The 22,321-nt window shown below is 39.5% G+C and overlaps 2 protein-coding genes across 2 annotated transcripts; one reads left to right on the forward strand and one right to left on the reverse strand.

Annotated features, from left to right (window-relative positions):
• Window positions 1–566: 566 nt before the first annotated feature.
• LOC140937422 (L-threonine 3-dehydrogenase-like) lies at window positions 567–13,668 on the reverse strand. Its single transcript, XM_073386978.1, has 13 exons — window positions 13,409–13,668; window positions 12,849–12,904; window positions 10,027–10,129; window positions 9,827–9,889; window positions 9,455–9,541; window positions 9,157–9,222; window positions 8,471–8,531; window positions 7,161–7,258; window positions 6,021–6,111; window positions 5,423–5,459; window positions 3,475–3,599; window positions 2,504–2,558; window positions 567–1,255 (listed from the first exon to the last, which is right to left on the reverse strand). The coding sequence occupies exons 1-13, from the start codon at window positions 13,554–13,556 to the stop codon at window positions 1,196–1,198; spliced, it is 1,050 nt and encodes a 349-aa protein (XP_073243079.1). The 5' UTR covers window positions 13,557–13,668; the 3' UTR covers window positions 567–1,195.
• Window positions 13,669–13,784: 116 nt separating this feature from the next.
• On the forward strand, window positions 13,785–21,645 carry LOC140938785 (KIF-binding protein-like). The gene is made up of 5 exons (XM_073388313.1): window positions 13,785–14,377; window positions 16,214–16,479; window positions 17,308–17,541; window positions 19,020–19,153; window positions 20,506–21,645. Exons 1-5 carry the CDS (start codon window positions 13,800–13,802, stop codon window positions 21,193–21,195), a joined length of 1,902 nt encoding a protein of 633 aa, XP_073244414.1. The 5' UTR covers window positions 13,785–13,799; the 3' UTR covers window positions 21,196–21,645.
• The last annotated feature ends 676 nt before the right edge of the window (window positions 21,646–22,321 follow it).

A 22,321-nucleotide genomic window follows, 5' to 3' on the forward strand; every position in this document is an offset into this window, starting at 1 on the left:
TCACATGAATGCAGTACGAACTTAACTCTGGAACGAAACTCATTCCGGAATGAAAGTTATTCCGGTATAAAGTAATCAGCCCCTTACTTTTTGAAGCCTTGTTGACCATCTTTCTCTCACTAAATGTAATATGTTCTACTATATGTTCTCTTGACGTACGGGCGCTTTGACTACAGGAACCAGTTGCGAAAATCTTCACGTAACAACTAACGTCTGACGTTCAGCCCAGTCAAAGTTTTTCTTGTTTTATCGCCACACATCTGAATAGCCCCATTTCCTTCACGTACATAGTTTTTATTTAGTCCCGCGCGTCGTGGGAGATGATTTCAACGCTCGTTCGAGTGATCGCTCGTTAAGGAATGATTACTCATTGTCTAAGCCCACGTCCACACCAATCCGGGTATTTTTGAAACCGCACTTTTTAACACGAATCGGCCTTTCGTCCACTCGAAACCAGTGAATCAGCTCACCGGAACTGGTGTCTTTTTTGAAGTGCTTTCCAGAGTCAAAGGCCACGTTTACACGAATCCGGGTAAAAACATACGGCGTTTCAAAAAATTGCGTTCGTGTGGACAGGGCCGCATTTCTGCGGGGGATAGCTTACAAGAGTTCTTAAAACCACGAGGAATGACTATGAGTTGTATCCTTAATGTTCTGTCTTGTTTAATTCTATATCAGTAAATGTGATCTACAATTACATAATTGACTTAATGGTCGGGAAACAGTTAATTTTGTTTCCCGAGAATCTCAGTGTCTCCCGCAAAATTAACTTTTTCCCGAGGGACCAGTCTTCAAATGATTCGGAGATTTATTAAACCTCGTTGTAATGGCGTTTGTCGGTCAACATTAGCGGGTAACAGTGCACTGTTATCCTCTGACGTCATAGATTTTGCAATATTGCCCTCTCAGAGATTTTGGAGGGAAACAGTTTCATTGTTAGATGTCATGTGCCCTCAAAGTAACCAATGAGAGCGCGCGCTGTTAAGAAAAAAATTCCAGCTATACAACAAGGGATTTTGCGACCATTAGCATTAGGTTCATCACATGTGAAGTTCGACGTTCGACCTCAGTAGGCCTAAGATTAAACGATTATTTCGTTTAATACAACATTTAAAAAATCGGCACCGAGTATAACATCAGGAAACCTTAAAATTTCACCTAGTATAATTTATCAACAGGGGTCAGAAAGGAACTGTCATGACTGTGGATCAACCATTATCTTACATCCTTCTCCAGACTTCAACAACTCAAACGCCTACAGAAAAAACAGAAACAAATCAAACAAAAAAAGATTACTGAAGAAGGAAAAGAAAACACACAGACTGTATCAACAATGACAGATATTGGCATGTTTTTAAAAGGTTTACGAGAGACTTTATTACAGCAAAACATCCATTCCATAAGTCGTTGAATGACTATAGTTCAAGCGAAAGCGAGGTTGGGTTGAAGCACGTTTGTAAACAAACTACCACTCAACCAGTCTGTCTGTCTGACCGTCAATCAGTCTACCTCAGTCTTTTCTGTCCGCCCGTCATTTAGTCCGTCTCATGCTCTGTTACCCAAAAAGACACGCAGGAAAAATGACGTCTAACTTAAAGGGGTAGTGTCACGGCAATATATTACATTTGTTTAATATTGCCAATTACAAGTCTTTATTCGCAGTGGAACTTTACGTTAGCAAAGAAATTCCTTGCAAATGACAAAATCTCTGCTTGGTTTTTTAACAAATTTGTTTTCCAAGCATTATATCTAAAGTTACAGACAAAAAGAATAAACTTTGAAAAAGTACAGGTGTTAGGCTAACAAGTTTTCAAAAACCCAAATTGCGATCTGTTTCAATATCAATAACTTGTTCATGTTGTCCTTCAGCAGCATTTTAGAAAAATTAAAATACCATTCTAATGAAGCCTTAAACTGCTGTTTAAAATTGAGATCCAAGCGTTCGCCGATCGATGGCCGGTGTCACGACTCCTTGTGTTAGTATTAATTAGCTGCATTACTTATACCTCCTTTAAATGTTGTGAGCTGTTATTTTTGTTTCACTCACTTTGGTGCCAATTCCCATTAGATTTCGTGACACAGTTCCTTTAATCATTCGGTCTGTTTTCGCTCTCTTTGTACACTGTCCGTTTAGTTTCGTCTCAGCCAGTCAGCGGTGAGTCGCCCTCTCTGTCTGGCTTGGTCAGTCAGTTCTTTACAATAGTCCAATTCCGAGTTCCAAAGACCCTCCCTTTCAAAATGAGGCCAACTGCACAACCTTTCTTGTGAAAATGAGTTTTATTTGCATGAGAGTAAAAATCATTTCCATATCAAAGGCTGAGCACTTAACCTCGTTTTGATACAGAGGCCCGGGGAAACTCAGAAATGGCCTATTAGACGGGCTGATTGAGCCTGTCTGCCAGTCAGATCGTCTGCCCGAAATCAGCAAGTCTCAATGCTGTTTGTAAAAGCATCTTCGTTGAAGATGAGACAGTAAATACAAAAAAGGGGCTTTCAATCTCACCTTTTCAAACTGGCTCATAGGAACTTGATGAGTAATCACGGGAGTTACATCAACTCTGGAACAAATTTATTCAGGTTACATTATAGTGACAAATGTATGATAACGTATACAGTCCCGCTAAAGTAGTTCCTATTCTTGGAAGACATGCAACGAGCTAATCATGTTCGTCAACTGAGCCACTTGACTAAAAGTGAGACATTTTGTTGCGAAGTTACAATTTAAATCAAACGAAGGTTGGATAAAAATGGCGCAAGACGCCGAATGGAGTGTTAAAATGTGCACTTGCCAAGAGAAAAGTCTTAGGCTATGTTAACATTATACCGGATAGCTTTTGCGCATGCACGAAAACAATACCGGATACGGCTTTTGTTCAAACAACAAGAACGGTGATTTCGGGGCGATTTCTGAGCAACGGAGTAACAGAGCGAAGCTGGGCCGCGCCGATCTCTAAAGTGGAGAGTCAGATATCGGATATGTGTTCATACTATCCCGGATAGCTTTTGCGCCGGCAGAAAAACCATACGGCACACTAGGGCTTCTGTTTACACATAAGAACGGTGATTTGGGCGCGATTTCTGTAACGGAGCGAAGCTACGCCGCGCCGATCTCTAAAGTGGAGGTAGTCACTATCGGATAGGTGTTCATACTATACTGAATATAGCTTTTCGTGTCGGCTTGGTGTCCCACTATACCGAATAGCTGAGCTATCCGGTAGAGTGCCAACATAGTCTTAAGAATGCTTAACATTGGAGATCCCTAGTAACAGTCTATAAGGACAAATGGAATAACCTCATCTTCATTTTTAAGCACAGTTAGCAGGGAGGGGACGAGTGATTATAAAATCCAAGAGAATCACATGCGTTCTGTTTTACAAATCAAAAATAACCAATGGAACAGTTGAACAGGCTTCACAGACTAAATAACGAGGGATTTGAAACAGTTCGGTAGTAGGCAGTGGATTCATAACTTACTTGTTACTGAATAAGAGCTCTTCAGATTTTTCCCAAGTACTGAATATCTTTCTCCCGTGAATTGTTTTCAATGTTAAGGACTTGAATAAAACATCTTGAAGGAAGTTCTCTACATGAAGAGGTTGCTTTAAAGAAGTGAAATGAGATCTACATTAAAATTGATTACAGTTCTGCGGCATCAACAATTTTTAATAAAAAATGGTTCACTATACGGCGTTTGGGAGCTAAGATTGATTTCAAATTCGTTTAGCACAAATATTTCCATTGAAAAAAAAAACGCTATACAGCGGCCACAAGTGAATTATTTAGCCTTTATTATTCTTAATTTTTGATTTGTGGTTAAAACAACCCTTTTAGAGTTTGGCGCTGATTTAAAAAAATGAACGAGTTCTTTCTAATAGAGCGATTTTCGTATGACCTTGAAATGAAACCGTGCGAACAAAAGAGAAACAACAATACGAACCGGGAAATAGAGTGATTTGATTGGTTTATCGAACGGATACAAACGCGCGTGGCTTTTGGTTGGTTAAGCGAACGCTCAGGTGAAAAAATCGATACTTCGCTTTGACGTCATACTGCAACAGGATTGGCCAATCGAACAATGCCTTTTCCATATTAGGGTTTCCTTTGGCGGGAAAACGAAGAGGCCATGTTTTGATCTTTTCATCCACTGGTTGTTAAAACAAATAACGAACACAGTACCGTAACCATTTTCCAAGGTCTTACGAAAATGTCTCGATAAGAAATTCTAAACGAGACACTTAAAATAAACCAACACCTAAAGGTTCATCTTCTTGCTGATGCTTGGGAGGAATCTGCCTCGTGCGCAGGCGCTTCTAGGAATTTTTGCGGTTGTCGCGGCGCGAAGAGTCATGGGAATTTTTTATGTAAAGAGGGGAGTATCATGGGAGAGCTTCATAAACGCAAAGGCACTTGGGAAAGAACAACGTGAAAAGTGACATGCCGGACTACTTGTGCGGCGACTACCGACGAAAATCCCTGGAGGCAGAGGACGAATAAAGCAACACAAAAGCTAAGCTTGGTCGCATGAGTGACCACTAGAGCTGTATAAGCTACAACGCAAGACACGAGCAACTGATTTTCGATGATTTGGAATACGATATATATAACCGTCCGTGGCAACTCAAATATGGCTAAGTGAGAAAAATTTAGATCGAACAGGTCAGACATGTCGACATCAATACCAGTCAGTCTACGTGCAACAAAGAACAAAGGAGGGGTCTAACAACAGGCTATACAACCGTCCGTCTGCAATCATACAATTTCTCAGGCGAAGGCCCTGTAAGGATATGTTCATACATGGTGCATGGGATAGCCATGAGTATCGACACAAAGTGAAGGGCTATTCAGACACCGGCTTTATAACCGATATTGTATTATATACACTTCATTTCGCTACGTCAAACACTACTATGAAGTGAGAGTAAAAGGGTGTTGTAGGACGTAATAAAGTGACCTCTGGGCAAAGAGCCCTCTGGGTAAAGTGCCTCAGAACTAAGAACGTGTGTACACAAGGAGGGGTTGCGGGGGGGGGGGGGGGGGGGCGGAGGGGAGTCAGAGACACTTTTCTGGTGCCTGAGTAAAAAGGAAATTCAATTGAACTTTTACACGGGTAATTTACCAGTGTGGCAAGGTTTCTCAGACTCTAAAGCAATGTTACACTTGCGCATCTACATGTGAACTGAATTGACCCCAGGTGTTGACCACATACTCTGCCAGGCACTTGCCCGCGGTACACAAATTTTGGCCGGCTGAGTAATTGAGAGAAAGGAGTAGCCACATTAGCATCCCGGTTTGGATTGTACTCAGGCACCTTGCGGGGGATCCAGTGTGAATACAATTGCAACGTGAAAGGTTTCGAAGACCATGAAGAGTATTGCCCTTGGGTACTACGTCTGTCGATATTTATCTTACAAAACCAGTTTACCTTGAGAAGTCCTACAAGAACGACTCGTCCTCCTTTCCTATTATACGTAAACAAAACGTGCACATTAACACAGATTGCTCTAACATGTGGTATTGGAAGCCAGGTACGGTTAAAACAGTACATGACACCAAAAATACTAAAAACTCCTCAGGCTGAAACTGAATAGAACAACGTCGTTGGAGATAAATGAATAAAAATCGCAAGGAAACAAGAACAATGGAAACAGCAATACAAATTCTTGAGGTTGCCCTCCGAGTTGTCTTCTTACTGTTTTTGTTACGTTTTTAGCCATTATTTCGCCTAGTTCCAGCTGCAGTTCTTACTCTTGAAACGAGTGAAGTGTCCGCCATTTTAGTTTTTACAACGAAAACAACTCAATCTCGTCCCCAGGTCTTCTCGGTTAACGGTGCATTACCTGTAGAATGCTGCATTTTTGACGTCATTTCCTCGTTAAACACAAAATTCTTCCAAATTTGGTCATCTGTAACTGGTTATGGTCAATTATGCGTGTGCTTTTAGCCAATCAGAATTGGGGAAATATTTTGAATGAATAATAAAGTGCGTTAAATCATGGACACACATTACAATATCCACTGACCTTAGTAACGAAAAACAATTGTTGACTAATGGCGCCGCCCCGGAACATTCGAGAAGACAACCAATACCGTTTCCCGATGTTTCTCTGAACACTAACAGTAAATGAAAAAGCATCTTATCCACAGTAAAAAACAAACAAAAATACCAGCAAGTTTTAGGAAACCAAAAATATATTGATGGTAAAAGAGCTATACTGTCCCAGACCGTCTTCTTTGTTTGCTTTGTTCTTACCAAGTTTTGGTTTTGCAAATTCTCAAACTAAACTGTATTACAAGAACGTAAAACATTGTGGGGGTCCAACAGACTTTATGAGAACAGAATTTTTTAAAAAGGTAGACCTATGAAACAGAGAGTTTACGGAAGTTTCTCTAGTTTGTGAACTTCGCTGCATACAAAAAAAAACCGAATAGTTTTAATTGTAACAGACAATTACCATTCCACCACAACTGGCGGAATGGGAAAGGAGTGCTTGAAGTATCATAGCCGTTTAGCACAGCTGATTGCCATCAAAAAAGGGGAGCAGTATGCCAAAACCATCTCATGGATCAGAACCAGAACCTCATTCGCACTCTTGAGATCTGCGTTGGTTTGTCTTCGAGGCTCTAGGACCAGAAGAGTGCCATGTGACATTAAGAATGTTGATATCGACGTCGAAGTTGCTGAAGGAGCCATTAAATCGGACTATTGATGTGTTTCCTTACTTCATATATATCTTTTTATTTCATTATTATTATTACTATTTTCTTTGTTTTTTAGCAGTTGAAAGAAACTTTTGAATTTTAGAGGTTGACAGTTTTTTTTTTATTATTGAAATGAAATGTTTTTTAATTCGAAAAAATTTTTCTTAGTTTTAATTAACTTATTTTTAAGCTAAATTAAGTGCTTTTTAAATCGACAGAAATTGTAAATAGTGTTTTTGAATGAATAGTTTTTTCTTTTTTTTAAGCGAATTAATTGTAAATAGGATTTTAATAGTTTTTTAATAAAATTGTCTATTATTATTAATGACAAACAGGGTGTAGCGGTAATTTGACAAAAATAAAACTAAAACTTAGCTGTGTAAATTAAGACCTTGTAATAACTTTTAAGTGTGGCTGTTGGTTTATAATTCAGTGGTTCGTACGGTGAACAATATACAAACCAGCTTCCTTAAGGTTTTCTGTTTTTCCATCAACAATGACATCTGCACCCATCAATTTTGCTTTGTGAAGTCGATCAGCCATGATATCCGTTGCAATACTGACGGGGGAAGAATACGGTGCAATGCATGTTAAATATAGTTATTCGCTCAAAATATTTCGCCGTTTCTGATTAGCTCAAATCCAGTTCTCCTCGATCTGTAATAATTCACGTCAAATAATTGTTTATTGTCGCACAGCTCGTACCCTTCACTGAATGAGATAACAAGGCACTCCCTTTACTTGTAACAGACAAGGGCAAAAAAACATGGATACAGAGCAACTCAATACAGTAATGTAATTGTAGGAATCGTACAATGTCATATAAAAAAGTGAAAAACTATTGTATGCAAATTACTTTTACTTAATTACTAACAAAACTATCGAGAAAAAAATTTCTCAAAGTACGTTTGAATGTGTTTACGCGTGACGACTAGTGCCACTTTTACAACCCTTGCCATGCACGAAGCGTAAGAATATACAAGTGGTCGAGCGCCAGGAGAGAGAAGAAGGAAAAAATTATATTTCAAACATTATTTTCCCTTCTCTCAAGCTGCGTCCTAGACCAAAATATATACTTCTGCTTCACGCTCGACTAAAATAATGGATACTCGTAAATACGGTCTCTAACAGGCCTTGAATTTGCCCGTATTAGCGAGGTGTCGGTATTGGCTGGAGAGCGGGGTAGGATAACATTTCCAGGCCCCTTTTCTTTTCGTTTATGATGTCAAATCAGAAAGGAACACACTACAAATCTTAACAATGAAAATTTCGTTATTACGTCTCAAGATTTATTTCTTTCTGTCACTTTCTATTCTTTAAACACTACATTACTGCTACTCTTTTTCTTTGAAACAGCGCGAATTCATTTTTTACGAGTTATTATTATTATTATTATTATTATTATTATTATTATTATTATTATTATTATTATTATTATTATTACATCGCTGTCCCTAGTGCTTGAAAATTTCGCTCAGCCGCCCCAGACAAATCAAAGTTGCATAACAACAAGGAAGCCGCGTCTGGCCGGGTTCCATTGTAACCCCTCTCATGCAAGATACGTACGAGCGACCTTTAAGAGATTCGTAAGCAATTATGATGGGTGCTAGAGAAAAGGGGTAACCTGTAGCCCGGCTTTCTCCCTCGGTCGACCGAAAATAATGTGATGACGTTACAAGTGGTGAAAGGATTGAGGGGCACTTTTCGGGCAGTTTTGTTCCCGTGCAAATGGTTGAAACTCAGTGTTCTTTTAAGCCTGTCCAAAACTTACATTTTGATAGCTCCCATGCACTTGGCGATTCCAATTGCTAGTAAACCAATAGGGCCACACCCTACAACAAAGAATGATACAAAAAGGTCAAGTTCAGTCAGCAATTCCATCATCACAAAAGTGAACTAGTTATTAATAGTCAACAAAACTAAAGGAAAACTATCAAAAGTTTTTTTAAGTGTTACATCTAATTCAATGAATTTCCAGGGCAGGGATCGGAAGACAAAAAGCCAATAAAAGAGTTTTGTTCATAAACGGGCTTGTAATGAACAACTATACAATGGCCATGTATTCTTGTTGCTTCTGCTTCTTTGTTCTTTTCTTCGTTCACTACCACTCATTTAAGTTCCTTAATTAACAAAGCTCTATTATAGGACAAGGAAATGTGTCTAGGAATGAACATTGCAGAGACGTTCAACAAAACATGCCTACGTGTATGTGAACCCAAATGAGAAGAATATGGGAAAAGTTGCCATCCTCTGGAGACAATGCCTGTTCACATCGTTTAGACTCCAAAACAGTTGGGAAAGTAACGGATTTGTTTTGCACCTGAGCCACAACTAACTTATACAACCCATATGCTTGTAAACTCAGCCCACCCCAACCCACCCCCCACCAATTAGCCTGTGTTCATACTCCACCCCCTAATCTCTATATAGGTCACTTGTGGAAAACAAAATCTTCACCTTGAACAAGTATAGTATCCCCACTAGGGTCAACTTCTTCCACAGCTTGATGTGCAACACCAAATGCTAGGAAAAAAAAATAAAGAAAACACTGGACCTGATGAATAAGTCAAGCAACACTTAGCTTACTTACAGTGTAACACACTGACTTAAGTCATATTTGGACAGACAATCGTAAGTCATTCTCTTAGAAACCCCGTTCTCTCTACTTCATGATTAGTATAGCTTCGAATCCTAGCTTTCAGAGGAAGGTAAGAGGAATAATGTTATTCAATTGCAACTTATCATATGATCTTACGTTCCAGTAAGCAAGCTCTGTCCACGTCCAGGTTTGTTTTCAGCTGGTAACAGTAGTGAGCTGGAATGATTGTGTACTGAGCAAACCCTGCAAAATATGATTCAGCAGCCAGATGATTATAGAGCTGAGCTACAGGTAGTGCATATTATTAAAATCAATCAACAATATATTTATGGTGTTGACTTTGAACAAGACCAGAACATTTATCACAAATTACAGTGCAGGGTCTTTACAACAAAGGACAAACAAAGATTTTGTGAGTTGAAGGACTGTCGATCATTCTGATTTAAGATTGCCTGACTTGATTAAAAAAAACTGAAAAGCATTGCAGATTGATTTTAAGTAAGTAGGTCAACATTCAATCTACCCTACCTCCATAAATAGTACCTCTTCCATGTCCAAACTGATTCAGATTTTGGCAGATGTGACGTAAATCTGTACTAGACAAATATAAAACAGCTGCATCATAATACTAAAATAATTATTAAAATGGAGATAATAAAAACTTTCAAGACAATTTGTCACACATGCACATTGCTCTTATTATAATTTTTTGTTAGATAATGTCTTACCATGCAAACATTGGTAACACTTTCCACAATAAAAGTGATTTTCACAGCAGACGAGCTGTCCAACAGAAAATTTCTCGTCACAATCAGGACCAACTTGAACAACCTACAAATCCCAAATTGTGATAGTTTGACACGATGAAGGTGCGCACACCAATAAGCTGCACATACAGTCTGCACTTTTTAAGAAGGCAAAATAATATTTATGTGTTGTTACTTTTTTTGACGCCATGATATTTCTTAGGATTTGGGGTTCAAAGTAGCAAGACTAAAATATAACATTAAATATTTCCCATGGAAGGTTAGCCCAAATCCTTCTGGAACTGCGAGCTTAAATAATTTTCATACTTGGAATATGGTGGGGTGGTGTTTGGTTGATGATTAGGTGCAATAGAGGAAGTTTAAAAATTTCTCAGCTGGAAACAAGGCAGCCAATGGAGGAAGCCGGATTATTCAGGAGACTCTTTGATAAGATCAAAAGGGTTTCTAAAAAAAAATTCAAGGGACCTCTGATAAACTGCCAGGATTCCCTAGTATGTAGTTTTGGTTCAATTGATTTATCCTTGAGTTAAATTTTATTTTCCTTTGTTTTAAACTCATTATCATACATTACCATACCCCAAAACAAAAGAAAATAAAATTTAACTGAAGGATAAGATTGAACTGCAACATATACATGTGAAAAAAAGAAAAAATTTTGCACAAGATTGAGAGTGATTTCCAGGGTGTATCCAGAGGGTCCCATAAGGGTGCTTCCTGCTTCTAATATCACATATACTTACCCTACTTAAACCAACCACAATGGAAGCTCTCATGAATGGACACCCGCAGGATACAAAAAAAGGTGACCAAAACTGGAGCTGGCCACTAACTTAAGGGAATGTGAAAATACAGAGTTTGTATAGGAAATGAGAAAAACAGGGTTTTGTGAAGGCTGTCCCCTTACAAGAGTGTATGTTCGGAGAGCTTCCACTGTACTCCTTCATTTCAGTTAAGAACCTTGTATCTAAGCACCCCCCCCCCCCCGCCACCTCCTGGGGGTACTTTCTATAATGGCCTGTAAGTGCAGGTTCTGCCCAGGAGGGGAACCATTTACAGGTTTCAGGTATATGAAAGGCAAAGGAGTTCACTAGCTGAAGTATATGTCAATAAAAGGATCTAAAAGAGCTAACAGATGCGTTTTATGGCTGTGAAAAAGACAATGAAAACTTCCTGGTTTAGAGATTTTTTAATGATTTCATTCTTAAAAGACTGTGCATTCACAGCAGTTAAAAGGGATGAAGCATTCTAAACTAGCTAAGTATGTAAATTAAAGGGGTACAACCTGTCAATAGAAGGTATAGGAAGGGCCACGTTTTCTGTCAAAAATGCTTTAAAAAGGATAAGAGGTTGGAGTTGGCCATGGAATGCCCCCACATAAAACTTTATGGAGTGTCTCCCCCAAGCTCCCCCTCCCAATCCAACCTTCCTAAGTCCTTGATCTGTCCCTGGATCTAAGACCTGTTCCCAGGTCAAGCACAGTGTACATCTTGGGGGGGTGGGGGGGGGGGGGGAGAGACCCCCATATAAAAATAACAGGGATGCTCATTGCCAAATTAAAATCAAACCCTTAAGGGAGATCAATGTGGGTGTGGCTCAAGCTTAAACTGACCACTAAAGGTTATCAGCGTCAAGGCTTTGTATGTAAATTTCTTTATGCACAGCCCTAAGTGATACTTGAATGGGCAAATATAGTGACTTTCCATCCCAAACACCACATACATGTGAGACCAAAATCTGTAATTTACACCCCTTAGCGAGATGACAAGCATCCCATTTGGAAAATGAGTAATTTTAATTTTACCTGTGTTTTCTCAGTTCCCGTGAAATTTGGAATTTATTTCCTTGGGCTCCAATAAGAACCTTTTCTTTGGGGCTATTTCATATAACTTTTTACATTTATAGCTCTTGAAAAGTGTAAAAAAGAATGCTACATCAGGGACCGCGCAGCAAGTTTTCGAGTGGGGGGGCTAAAGAAGAATGCGTGAAGGAAATTTTTTTTTTCCACATCTTCAGTGATGTTGCTATCGGGTCTGAAAATTCACCATCACTAAATTGAAATATCATAGATTGTTATGCTATACTACTGATATCAACCTTTAATTACTATAAATAAGCCAGAAATCCAACGATTTTGCTTGAGCTGCCTTGAACTCACGGCTGTATAATTACTGAGCAATTATTGCACGAGGCTGAGTATGATATGAAGAGTTATGCAGATCGAGGGGGTTATCCGCCAAAGCCGAAGGCTTAAGCCCGGTGGATAACACCCTCCGAGATCTGTATATATTCATATCATACGAAAGCCGAGTTCAATAATTGTTTAATTATTCATTCAAAATATTTACACGGCAAAACAAAACGGTAACTGAAAATAATTTAGTGAATGAAAATTCAATTATAGAACAGATTCAGAAAAAAGTAGCAAAAATTATGCAGAGTTCACTCACCAGGTAAAGAAGGTTTTCCATTTTGTTTGCAAAAGTAATCAGAAATTTTAAGAGATCTCTTCTTTGCATTACTAGTGGTATGTGAAGTCTTGTCTTTGCCAGTAACTCTGGTCACTTTCGAATTAACGATTTTTTGCTATTTTTCACTCCGTTACTTTTGCTAAGTTATTTTTTGTTTAATTTATTTTTATTCTTGCAAAAAAGTGGGGGGGCTAAAGCGCCCCCAGCCCCTCCCTCTGCGCGGTCCCTGTACATGGCTTAAAATATTCTGGTACGAGGTTTTTGTCTACGGAAAATTAAAATTACTCAATTTTCAGATGTATTCTGTCTTAATACCTCTCCAACACATTCATGCCCAGGGATAAATGGCAATGTTGCTATTGTCTTTGCAGCTAAAGTAAAAGAAAAGAAACTTAGCGGTTTTACAACAGTTCGGAACAAATAGGTTAACAGAGCTGGCATTCACAAGTCCAGTCCAAGAGTACTATTGTACAGCCCAGGGGCGGATGCGAAAATTTAGAAAGAAGGGGGTGGGACACTTGCAAGCTATATAGATGCTGTTCATTTTACTGATGAAAGTTCTTTAAAAACAAAACAAAATTTCACTGAAAAAGGGGGAAGGGGGGAGGCATGGTACCCTCGGACAAAACCCTATCGATACGTCTCGTCACCTGATTTTTTTGATCCGAATCATGAATTGGTTTCTGAAAATTAGCATCATAATGCTTCCTTGCCAAAGACTTGCGCTGTAGCATTGCGATAAATATACGATTAACCATCCATCTTGAAGGTAGAAACACTGTACTAAAATGGTATATACAATTTTTTGCTTCACGTTAAGTTTAATATCATGCCCCGGTAAGCCGGTCCCTTATTTATTCAGGTGTTTACTTTACCTTCATTCCACTCATATAAAATAATATCCGAACCACACAGGGACACTTTGAGTACTTTCACAAGCAGTTCTCCTATACCAGCTTGTGGAATCGGGATGTCTTTGTAAACATACGAAACTTTCTCCTCTTCCTTGATGAGGACGTTCATTTTTCTCACATGTTATGACACAGTAAGTGCAGGCCTGGTGACCAGTTAAAGAAACAGAGAAGCGAGCGGGGTACTGAGGGGATAACGTCCAGCCCCTAAAGTAATTTAGAAAAACCAGAAAGCGGAGACTAAAACAACGTAACGGCTAGACGATTTGTAAAATAAGAATTAATCAAAATAAAATTTCAACATTTGAATTCTATATTTTTTGCCTATTCTGGGCACTTTCGAAGAGACAAATGTATGGACTTGCCCTACCCCAGCTGGTCAAATTTACATCACTGGCAGATCAAGATGGCGGAAGAGTTGGAAGAGATTGAAATAGGCATCGAAGAAAGATTAGAAGAAATCAACAACTGGCTGCGAAGTGAAGGATACGAGAAGTACAAAGAAGCAAGGCGACTTTCAGAGGAGGAAGCCCAAGAAGATCCCGAAACAGATCCGTTTAAGTCAAAGTACGTCGCCAGAAATTTGTTATCGGAGTTGAAGACCAAACTGGAATCTTTCCAAGACGACGACAGTCCTAGCGAGAAATTGGAGATATTAATGTCTGCTCTTGATTACCAGATCGGACAGAACTACATAGAAACCGAGGAACTGAGCACGGGGGAAGAACACATTGAACGGTGCATTAAAACTCTTGGAGAGCATCGTCTAGATAGAAGATGTTGTTCCATTTACTTGCATGCCTTGAACGAACTTGGAATTTTGTGGTCGAAAAGAGGTGATTCGGAGAAAGCTTTGGGGTTTCTTCAGGAGGCAGAGAAGTTATATCATACCTTTACTAAAGAAGAAGGGGGCGCACCTTATGAAATCCATGAGTAAGTAGGATACTTGTCCAGTTTTAAAGGTGTGATATCACTATTGTGTACATTCCTTAAAATATTATGGTTACAGAGTCAACCGTGGCTTAACTCTTCGCAATCCTTTTGCTCTTAGAATGGCTAAAGTAAAAAAATGCCAAATTTTATTATTTGGAAGGCAGAAAAACAAATTGCACCATGTGAAAGAACTGGTGAAGAGGTTTGATTCCAGTAGATCCCTTTACGGTTGAGAGGGCATGCTGGGTAATCAGGACAAGATGGTGGAAAAATCAGAAGTTTGTATGAGAATACAAAGTTACTTAATTTTTGCTAATTGAATATATTTGTCACTTTCCCTTTGAAAAATGTGACTAATATAGGTTAAAGAAACTACACACTAAATCTGGAGTGCATAGCAGTCCTTTGTTGCTTTTTAGAAAACACAATTTCTTCCATACCTTTTCTTCTGTAATCCCACGACACAAAAATTACAGAAAATGTATGGAAGACGTCAAATTTTCTAAAAAGTGACAAAGGACTGCTGTGCACTCCACATTTAGCAGGGTTGTCAAAAATAGCCAGCTGCAGGCTAAAATCGCTGCCTACTTGGTTATTATGGGCTGGCTACTCTGTTTGGCAGTTCTTTACGGATCGTGTTTTTTAAATAAAATATCCTTGGACTGGTTAAGAAACATCTTCTGAAAACTATGTGTCACTTACAGTTGTAGTTACTGTTTAAAATGCCACGAAACTCAATACATTGCTTGTGATGCTTTGCTTGAAAAATCTCAGTAATTTGTAAATGTCAACACACTTGGTACTTACGCTGCTCACTTTTAAGAATGATCTAAATGAAGAAATGAGAAACTTAATGCCTACATGCGATAATTTACCTTATAATTCACTTTAGATTTTCAGTAATTTTGGAGAGAAAATAGCCTGGAGAGTGCAAAAAACAGCATTTCAGAGTGTCTAAATTTAAAAATTTTCTTGGGGAGCATGCCCCCAGACTCCCCAGAGGCTTGTGTCTTCTGTGTTCAGCAGCACCTCCAGAGCTGGCCGCTCACTTTGAAAACTTAGCTGTCTACTTCAAAACTTTCTGACAAGCCTGCGTTAAGTGTATAGTTTTTTTAAGCTCATAAGTTAAAGTTTGCAAAGAGAAAGTGATGAATATATTCAATTATGAAGAATTAGTTGACTTTGAATTCCTGTACAAAATTTTTGAATTCACCACCATCTTGTCCTGATTATCCTGCATGCCCTCCACAACCGTAAAGGGGTCTATGGTCACATGGTAGCATTTTGTCCACAGATCTCTACAGCTAGAACAACCTTACGAGACTCTTTCACTTACTCTGGCAGTAAGATTGACATACCTCTCAAGCCTGACAGTCAGGGCCAGTTGTGATGCTGTCTAATTTTGAGGAAGTTGACCGTATTACATACTGTTCAGCCATCCCCATCTTGTCAGGATTCTCCCAGTTTTGCCTGAAAATCCCTTATCCCAACCAACATGTAAATCAGGATAGGAAAAATCCTGGTTTTCACATCTCTTCTGATATTTTTCTTCTGATGATTTGAGACAGGAATTGTCCTCTCAAAACACTAGAATGGGATTTCAGAGCATCAACATTTCAAATTTTTTGGGGGGAGCATTCCAGAGAGCTCCCTGGTGGCCCCTGCCTTCAGCGATTGTATGATTCGTTGGTGATCAAAAACTATCCCGATTTCACATCCTCACATGGTTGGACTGTTTCATTAACAGGAACTCTGCTTTTGTTTTCTTTTTTCAAGTATTTGAATTCCAAATATTTCTTTTTTAAATGGTGAACAATTGGTTTCTATTCTTTGTAGACTTTTCTACCCTGAAAACAATTTCAAATCAGATCTTGAGCGAGAAAGGCAATTTGGTGCAACATTTACCCATACCCTCTATTACCTTGCTCAAGTCAATGCAGCCATGGGACACTCTGAAAAGGGTGCAATGTATTGCCATACAACCCTGCTTCGTCAGTTGGAGACTGGACAGTATGACCCAGTGGACTGGGCCCTAAATTGTGCTACACTGTCGCAGTATTACATCACGCAAGGAAACTACATGCTGTCCAGACACTGTCTTGGTAAGTGTAGACCAATATTGGTAGTATTTATCAACCTCACCTCTGGGGAGCAAGGGCATCGCAATGGTGAGAGCACTCACGTGATATATGGGTTGAGTTTATTGTTGGTTCTCTACTTTTCTCTGAAAGGTTTTTTCTGGGAACTCCAGGGGTGCTTACCATTTGACAGAATATTTTGGAAATTCCAGCTGGAAGGTAAATGGTAAGGTCACTTTTCGGAAATTCCAACCGAAAATTTAGAAGTACATTTTGAGATAGCCCGTTTACCATTTACAAATTTCTCGTTTCCTTCTCAGTTCCAGAATCATGCTAAAAAAACTTACCCCTTTTTTGGATTCAAACCATAACGGATGTGGAAATTCTGCGGTAAACTGGTAAATCGCTTACCATTATGCTTTTGACACACCAACCAGATTTTTCTGTCAAATGCTAAGCAGCCAGTTTTCCCCTCTCCTCAAAAACTAACTTTTCCAAATTTTAATTCGACCGGGAATGGTAGATGAAGAAACGCTTTGTGGATGTGCTAACTGGAAATCTGTATGCCTTGAAGCGCAAACCTGACAAAAGAGTGAACTGAAGTTAATGCAACACAATCAAGGCAATTTTGGGCCAAAAAAAGAGCAAGCTCTTCGAAACCTCTAATTTGTTTCAGTTAACCGTAGGGTCCATTGTTTCTTCTATTTGTTTATTATGTTCTCACCCAATCTTGTCAGCTGATCAGAGAGCTTACAGGAGGCCCCTGAGTTTCTACAATGGGTGATCATCATCGTAGGCTGTTGATGTCCCCAGCCCTTTGATTATGATTATCTTCTAAAATTTCGTACACAGCGTGTGCCAGTCGCGTTTTTTCTGGAGCTGAAGAAACAACTCCCCACGAGCCTGTATCAGAGGATGACAGCCAGGAAGAACGCGAGAGAAAAGAACGGATTCCTCAAAGGAAGGCGGATATCTCCAGATGTTGGAGTAAATACTGTTTAGACCTGTTAAAAACTTCAAGAGACAAGTGCGTCCAGGAAGTGAGAAATGGTGATCAGGGCGATGATGATACAATCGCCGGACAAGGTTTGATAACTGTGCAGTTGCTGTTTTTATCTGCTTCTACATTGGTTTCTTAGGTCCGGTTCAGAAGCCGTACTTCGCGTGCGCTGGGTCGAATTCAAGTTTATGAGGCTGACTCCTTAATTGATTCAGATGCCGATCTAAATTCAAAAGGGGAAAAACGCGAATTTCGGTAAATTGCATCATAAAAAACTATACGTTTGGTTCAGCTTATGTGAAGTACGGCGTCTGAACCAATGGAGAAACTCGGTGCAGCTAATCACAATACCTGGACCTGTTCAAAGAATCTTACATGTAATACCTTGACAGACATTGAATTGAAGCCTAGTTTTCATTAGCGACGGTGTTTGAGCTAGGGATGGGCTTAACAAACTAGTGAAAATCAAACCAACAGAAGCTTAAGGAGAGCTCCTACAGAAAGGTTTCTAGAGTCTAGTTTTAGAGTGTGAAGCAGAAGCTTTAGAATCGATTTTCACAGGGCCATCACCGCAATGTCAAGCGCGGGAAAAACCAGGGCGGATATTTATCCGCCCTGGGAAAAACCGTACGCGCCCGTCACCATTCTTCTTGCTTTTACTTCTCATTGGTTAAAAAAGTATCTGGGGAATTTTTAGCCACTTACAGAACTTCTCTGAAAATTCTCGCTTTCATCGTTTAATCAAATGACTCACATTAAAGCTTCGGTAAAATGGGCAGCAAAAACGTGCAACTTGTTTTGCAATAATTGCTGCAAAACGAGTTAAAAAGCGACTTTGTGCGTTTTACCACCCATGTGGTAAACGCAACAACCTGATTTGTTGCAAGACAGGTTTGATGTGTGTGGTAAAACGTTCAACATCTCTATTCAACTCGTTTTGCAGCAATGTTGCAACACAAGTTGCATGTTTTTTGTTGCCCATTTTTCCGTTGCTTCTAAGGTACCTAAAGGTGTTACAAAGCCCCGGCTAAACGATCATACATTTTCGTTCAACATGGTGCCGGAAGAGCATGTTTTACCGTTTCGCCGCTTTTCTCAACATTGCATTTAAATGGCTTTCGATGTTTCATCCAACATTTTCCACCGCTTTTTGTGCGTGACAACTGAAGACGATGTTGGATCTTTTTTAGGAATTAAAGGTTTACGTTTTTTTGGTTGGGAAGGTTCTGTCTTTTATGAGATCTTCAAACATGCAAATCCAGGAGAGCGCCCAGGTTAATATCGTATACACATGAACGAAACTTCTGTACTTAGATTTTTCACGTATTAAAAATGTTCTTCAATCAGCTTACGTCCGACTCGAAAGTTCATCAAGAGCGTCTCGTGTTTTTAAACTTTCACGTTTTTAACGAATTTTCTCCGCGTTCCACAACCTCCAAAATGTTCAGTTGATGCGCCTTGTCGAGATTTTTAATTGCAACAAGCATAAAAAATTAATCTCCACCGGTTGCATCCCAATTAGACAACCTGTCTTGTTCACTGAATGTAGGCTTTGATTTGTCAGATGTTCCCGAAGAAGGAACCAGAAGAGAAGAGGACGAGGAAGGTGACAGGAAAGAGCCCTTAAGATTTGAGTCCCTAGAAGTTACGTCCCTGGAGCACTCAGTACCAGACCACCTGGTGAAAACGTATGCTGAGGTAAAATGAGGAGGAGATTATTACCGTTAAGCATAGTTTGTACAGTGCAGTTCAAACCCACATATATCTTCTGTTAATCTGGCGATGGGATTTTTGTCTTTTGTTTGACTCGTTTATACTATACCGAAAACCAGGAACGGCTTTGTCTACCAAAGACCTCTTCTCATGAGCCCGGTTTGCGAGATCTCGCCTGACCTCTAAATCCTTTGTAAAATTTTCGGTGTGTTCATAGGAGAGGCGGGTTGGCTCGGTTCCCGAGATTTCGGTTTTTCCAACCGGGATCTAGGTAAGCGGGCTGGAAATTTTGCCATATGAACACTTCAGCCCGGTTTCCGGCATGAAAGCGAGATGAATTCGGAAGTCCGAAGGGTGTCGTTTTACATTGCCTGCTGTATTTTCCACATCATAAGCATCTCATTTAACTGCAGTAATACAGCTATTAGAGTTACCAAAGGTATGATAGGCGCGAAAGTTATAACTTTGTGTTTCGCCATGTTTGCTTTGTTTCTCGAATTTGGTGCCAGTCAAGAACTCGTCCCCAGGATCTTCGGCCTATTTTCTTCACGAAAACAGGGCTGAAATTTCTCACATTATGAACCCAAGGCGAAATTGGTTCCGGTAACCGGGCTCATGTGAAAAGTCCTTAAAGCTGAAACTTTTTCCATATGATTGCATCCCTGAAGAGATTGTTTAACGAATGGAGCTATTGTAGTGGTCTGGTAGAAAAACGGTGAAGTGGTCACATCGTACAAGCGGGAGGGACCTCTTTGCGCAAACCTCGCCTCTTGTAATTATGTCGGTAACTCCTTATCATTTGTTAATTTATTTATTTATTCATTTTCCAGTCTAAACCAATTTATTTCTTGACATCTATTTTTTTCTATCTCAACGTTATTGGCTGTCGTTAATTAAAAAAGCCCATTTTCGATTTGCCTTAAGCCTCCCTACCAAAGTGACAACTTGTGCTCAACTCCTCTTAGAAAAATTAGTTTAATTTCCGTGTGAATGAAAACTAACTTTCCAATAAAAGTATGGGCATCAGGGCTGTCTTTGAAAAAGCGGCTTAAAATATTTCGGGAATGGCCTTTAATTGAACTAAAAAATGGGCCAATTATTCTTCAATAAAAAAATACGTAATGCTATTTCCAAAACACCTTGTGTTTCTCCCCCCCCCCTTTTTTTTGTTACCATTGAACTCTATGCATAGTTCGCACTGTTTGGGCGTGGGTATTCTTTAACTTTAATGTTTTGGGAGTCATTGTAAGTTTGGTTGAGGCTTAGTTGGTGGAGTTGTCACTAGCTTAAAAATACGTTGTAATGGCCATGTCATATTTTACTCCATTTTTCTACAGGCTCGTATGCTATTCCTGGAGGGTCAAAAGTGGCTGAATATCTCCAGAGAATTCTACATTCTTGACGGTCACGTGACCAACCACGTGGAAATACTGCAAGACATGAGCCAGTTGTACAAACTGCTGGCCTTCTTCGACGAAGACTATGAAAGGAGATGCAAGATGCACAAGCGGCGAGTGGACATGCTCAGTGAAGTACTTATCGAGTTAAATCCGCAGCACTATCTCCTGGTTTGCAGACAGCTAATGTTTGAAATCGCCGAGGCTTACAGCGATATGGTGGATTTGAAAATCGCCATTGCCGAAGAATCGGGCGGACCTCCCGTAGCTCATGCCGTCAAGAAAATAAACACGCTAATAAATAAAAGTAACAAGTTTTTCCAGAGTTTTCTTGACTCACTTAAACGCAATGGAAAGTTACCGGACACGTTTGATGAAGACTCGGTGCGGCCAGCGCTTGTGGCGCAGTTCTACATGGCAAGACTGTACTCAAAGTTGATATGTGCTGATAGACAAGGCAAGGTCGAGAATCTAAAGAAGAGTTTGGATATTTACAAGTATTTGGTACAGTACTGTGATACTCATCCTGATCTACCAGAGGGAACGTTTAAAGATGAACTTGATGTGACCAGAGAGATGGCCCAGCTATTGCCCCTCAAGATGGATAAAATCATGAGAACAGAACAATGAATTGCTATTAGGGGGTTTAAGCAACCACGACGCTAGAGACGAGCGCAGTGAAAACGTCGCTGAAAAAATGAATTTTTGTTTTTTCAAACTTTAGCGCATCTATCTGGACCCTTTTAATTTGTCAAATGTAAGCGATTTCTCGTGGAGTTGAATTCTTAAGGACTTTAGCAAGGTTCAGAAAGAGAGTGGGAAATTCGCCGTCGTATGTTCACGTCCTCCACAAACCGTAGCATTAAGAAGGTTTCACGTTGCAGTGGACGTCAAGGAAATGTACTAAAAAGCGTGATGCACGTGCGGAGCTGTTTTTTTTTTGCTCTTGAACCAATTGTTTTTTGAAGTTTTGGTTGTCGTCGTCTTTGTGGTTGCCTAAACTCCCTATTTTAGTAGCACTAGGCACAGGACACCTATCAAGCATCTACATTAAAAATAATGCACATTCAAGTCGCCTTTTCGATAAGTTATTTTAAAGTATTTATCACTTGTCATCCTTTAAATAAATACACGCCGATTGAGTGCCATAGTCTCGAAGTTTCTCTAAGCGTTTCAACTAATTCTTCTCAGGTTAATTCACCATGGTTATTTCTAATGGTTTATCTACCGGATAGTGATATCTGGGAGATAGCGTAGTTACTCAATGAACATCAGAAAAACGGCTACAGAGTTGAATGAAATTTATGGTTGTCCGTCGAACTACGAACTCTAGTTTTGAACTTCTAGTTTTCTAGTTCTTCTTTATTTGTTTTTTGTTTTGTGATAAAGAATCCGTTAAATTCCCAACTCATTTCTTTCCTCTATCTCATTTTTAAAACAAACTATTAGCGAATGGCGTGTCAGCTTTAGGGCCGTGTTTTATACTCTCATAAAGCACGCTTGCTTAACCAATCAGTGTGCGCGTTATATCTGAACTTTATTATAAAACACAAAAAAAAGCAAACTAAAAGAACCATGCAGGCCATACTCAGAATAGAGCGGTGAAGTACCATCTGGGAATTAAAGGAATAACTTTATTCTTTCACGAAGTTTCTGCCCGTTGGTTTCTCATTCAGTAGTCAGTTTGTTATTCAAGACATGTGTCAGTTTGTACTTGCCGCACGTTATTGAATTATTTATTTCACACATACTATAG

This window comes from Porites lutea, chromosome 5 (genome assembly GCF_958299795.1).
Source record: "Porites lutea chromosome 5, jaPorLute2.1, whole genome shotgun sequence".
Classification (NCBI taxonomy): domain Eukaryota; kingdom Metazoa; phylum Cnidaria; class Anthozoa; order Scleractinia; family Poritidae; genus Porites; species Porites lutea.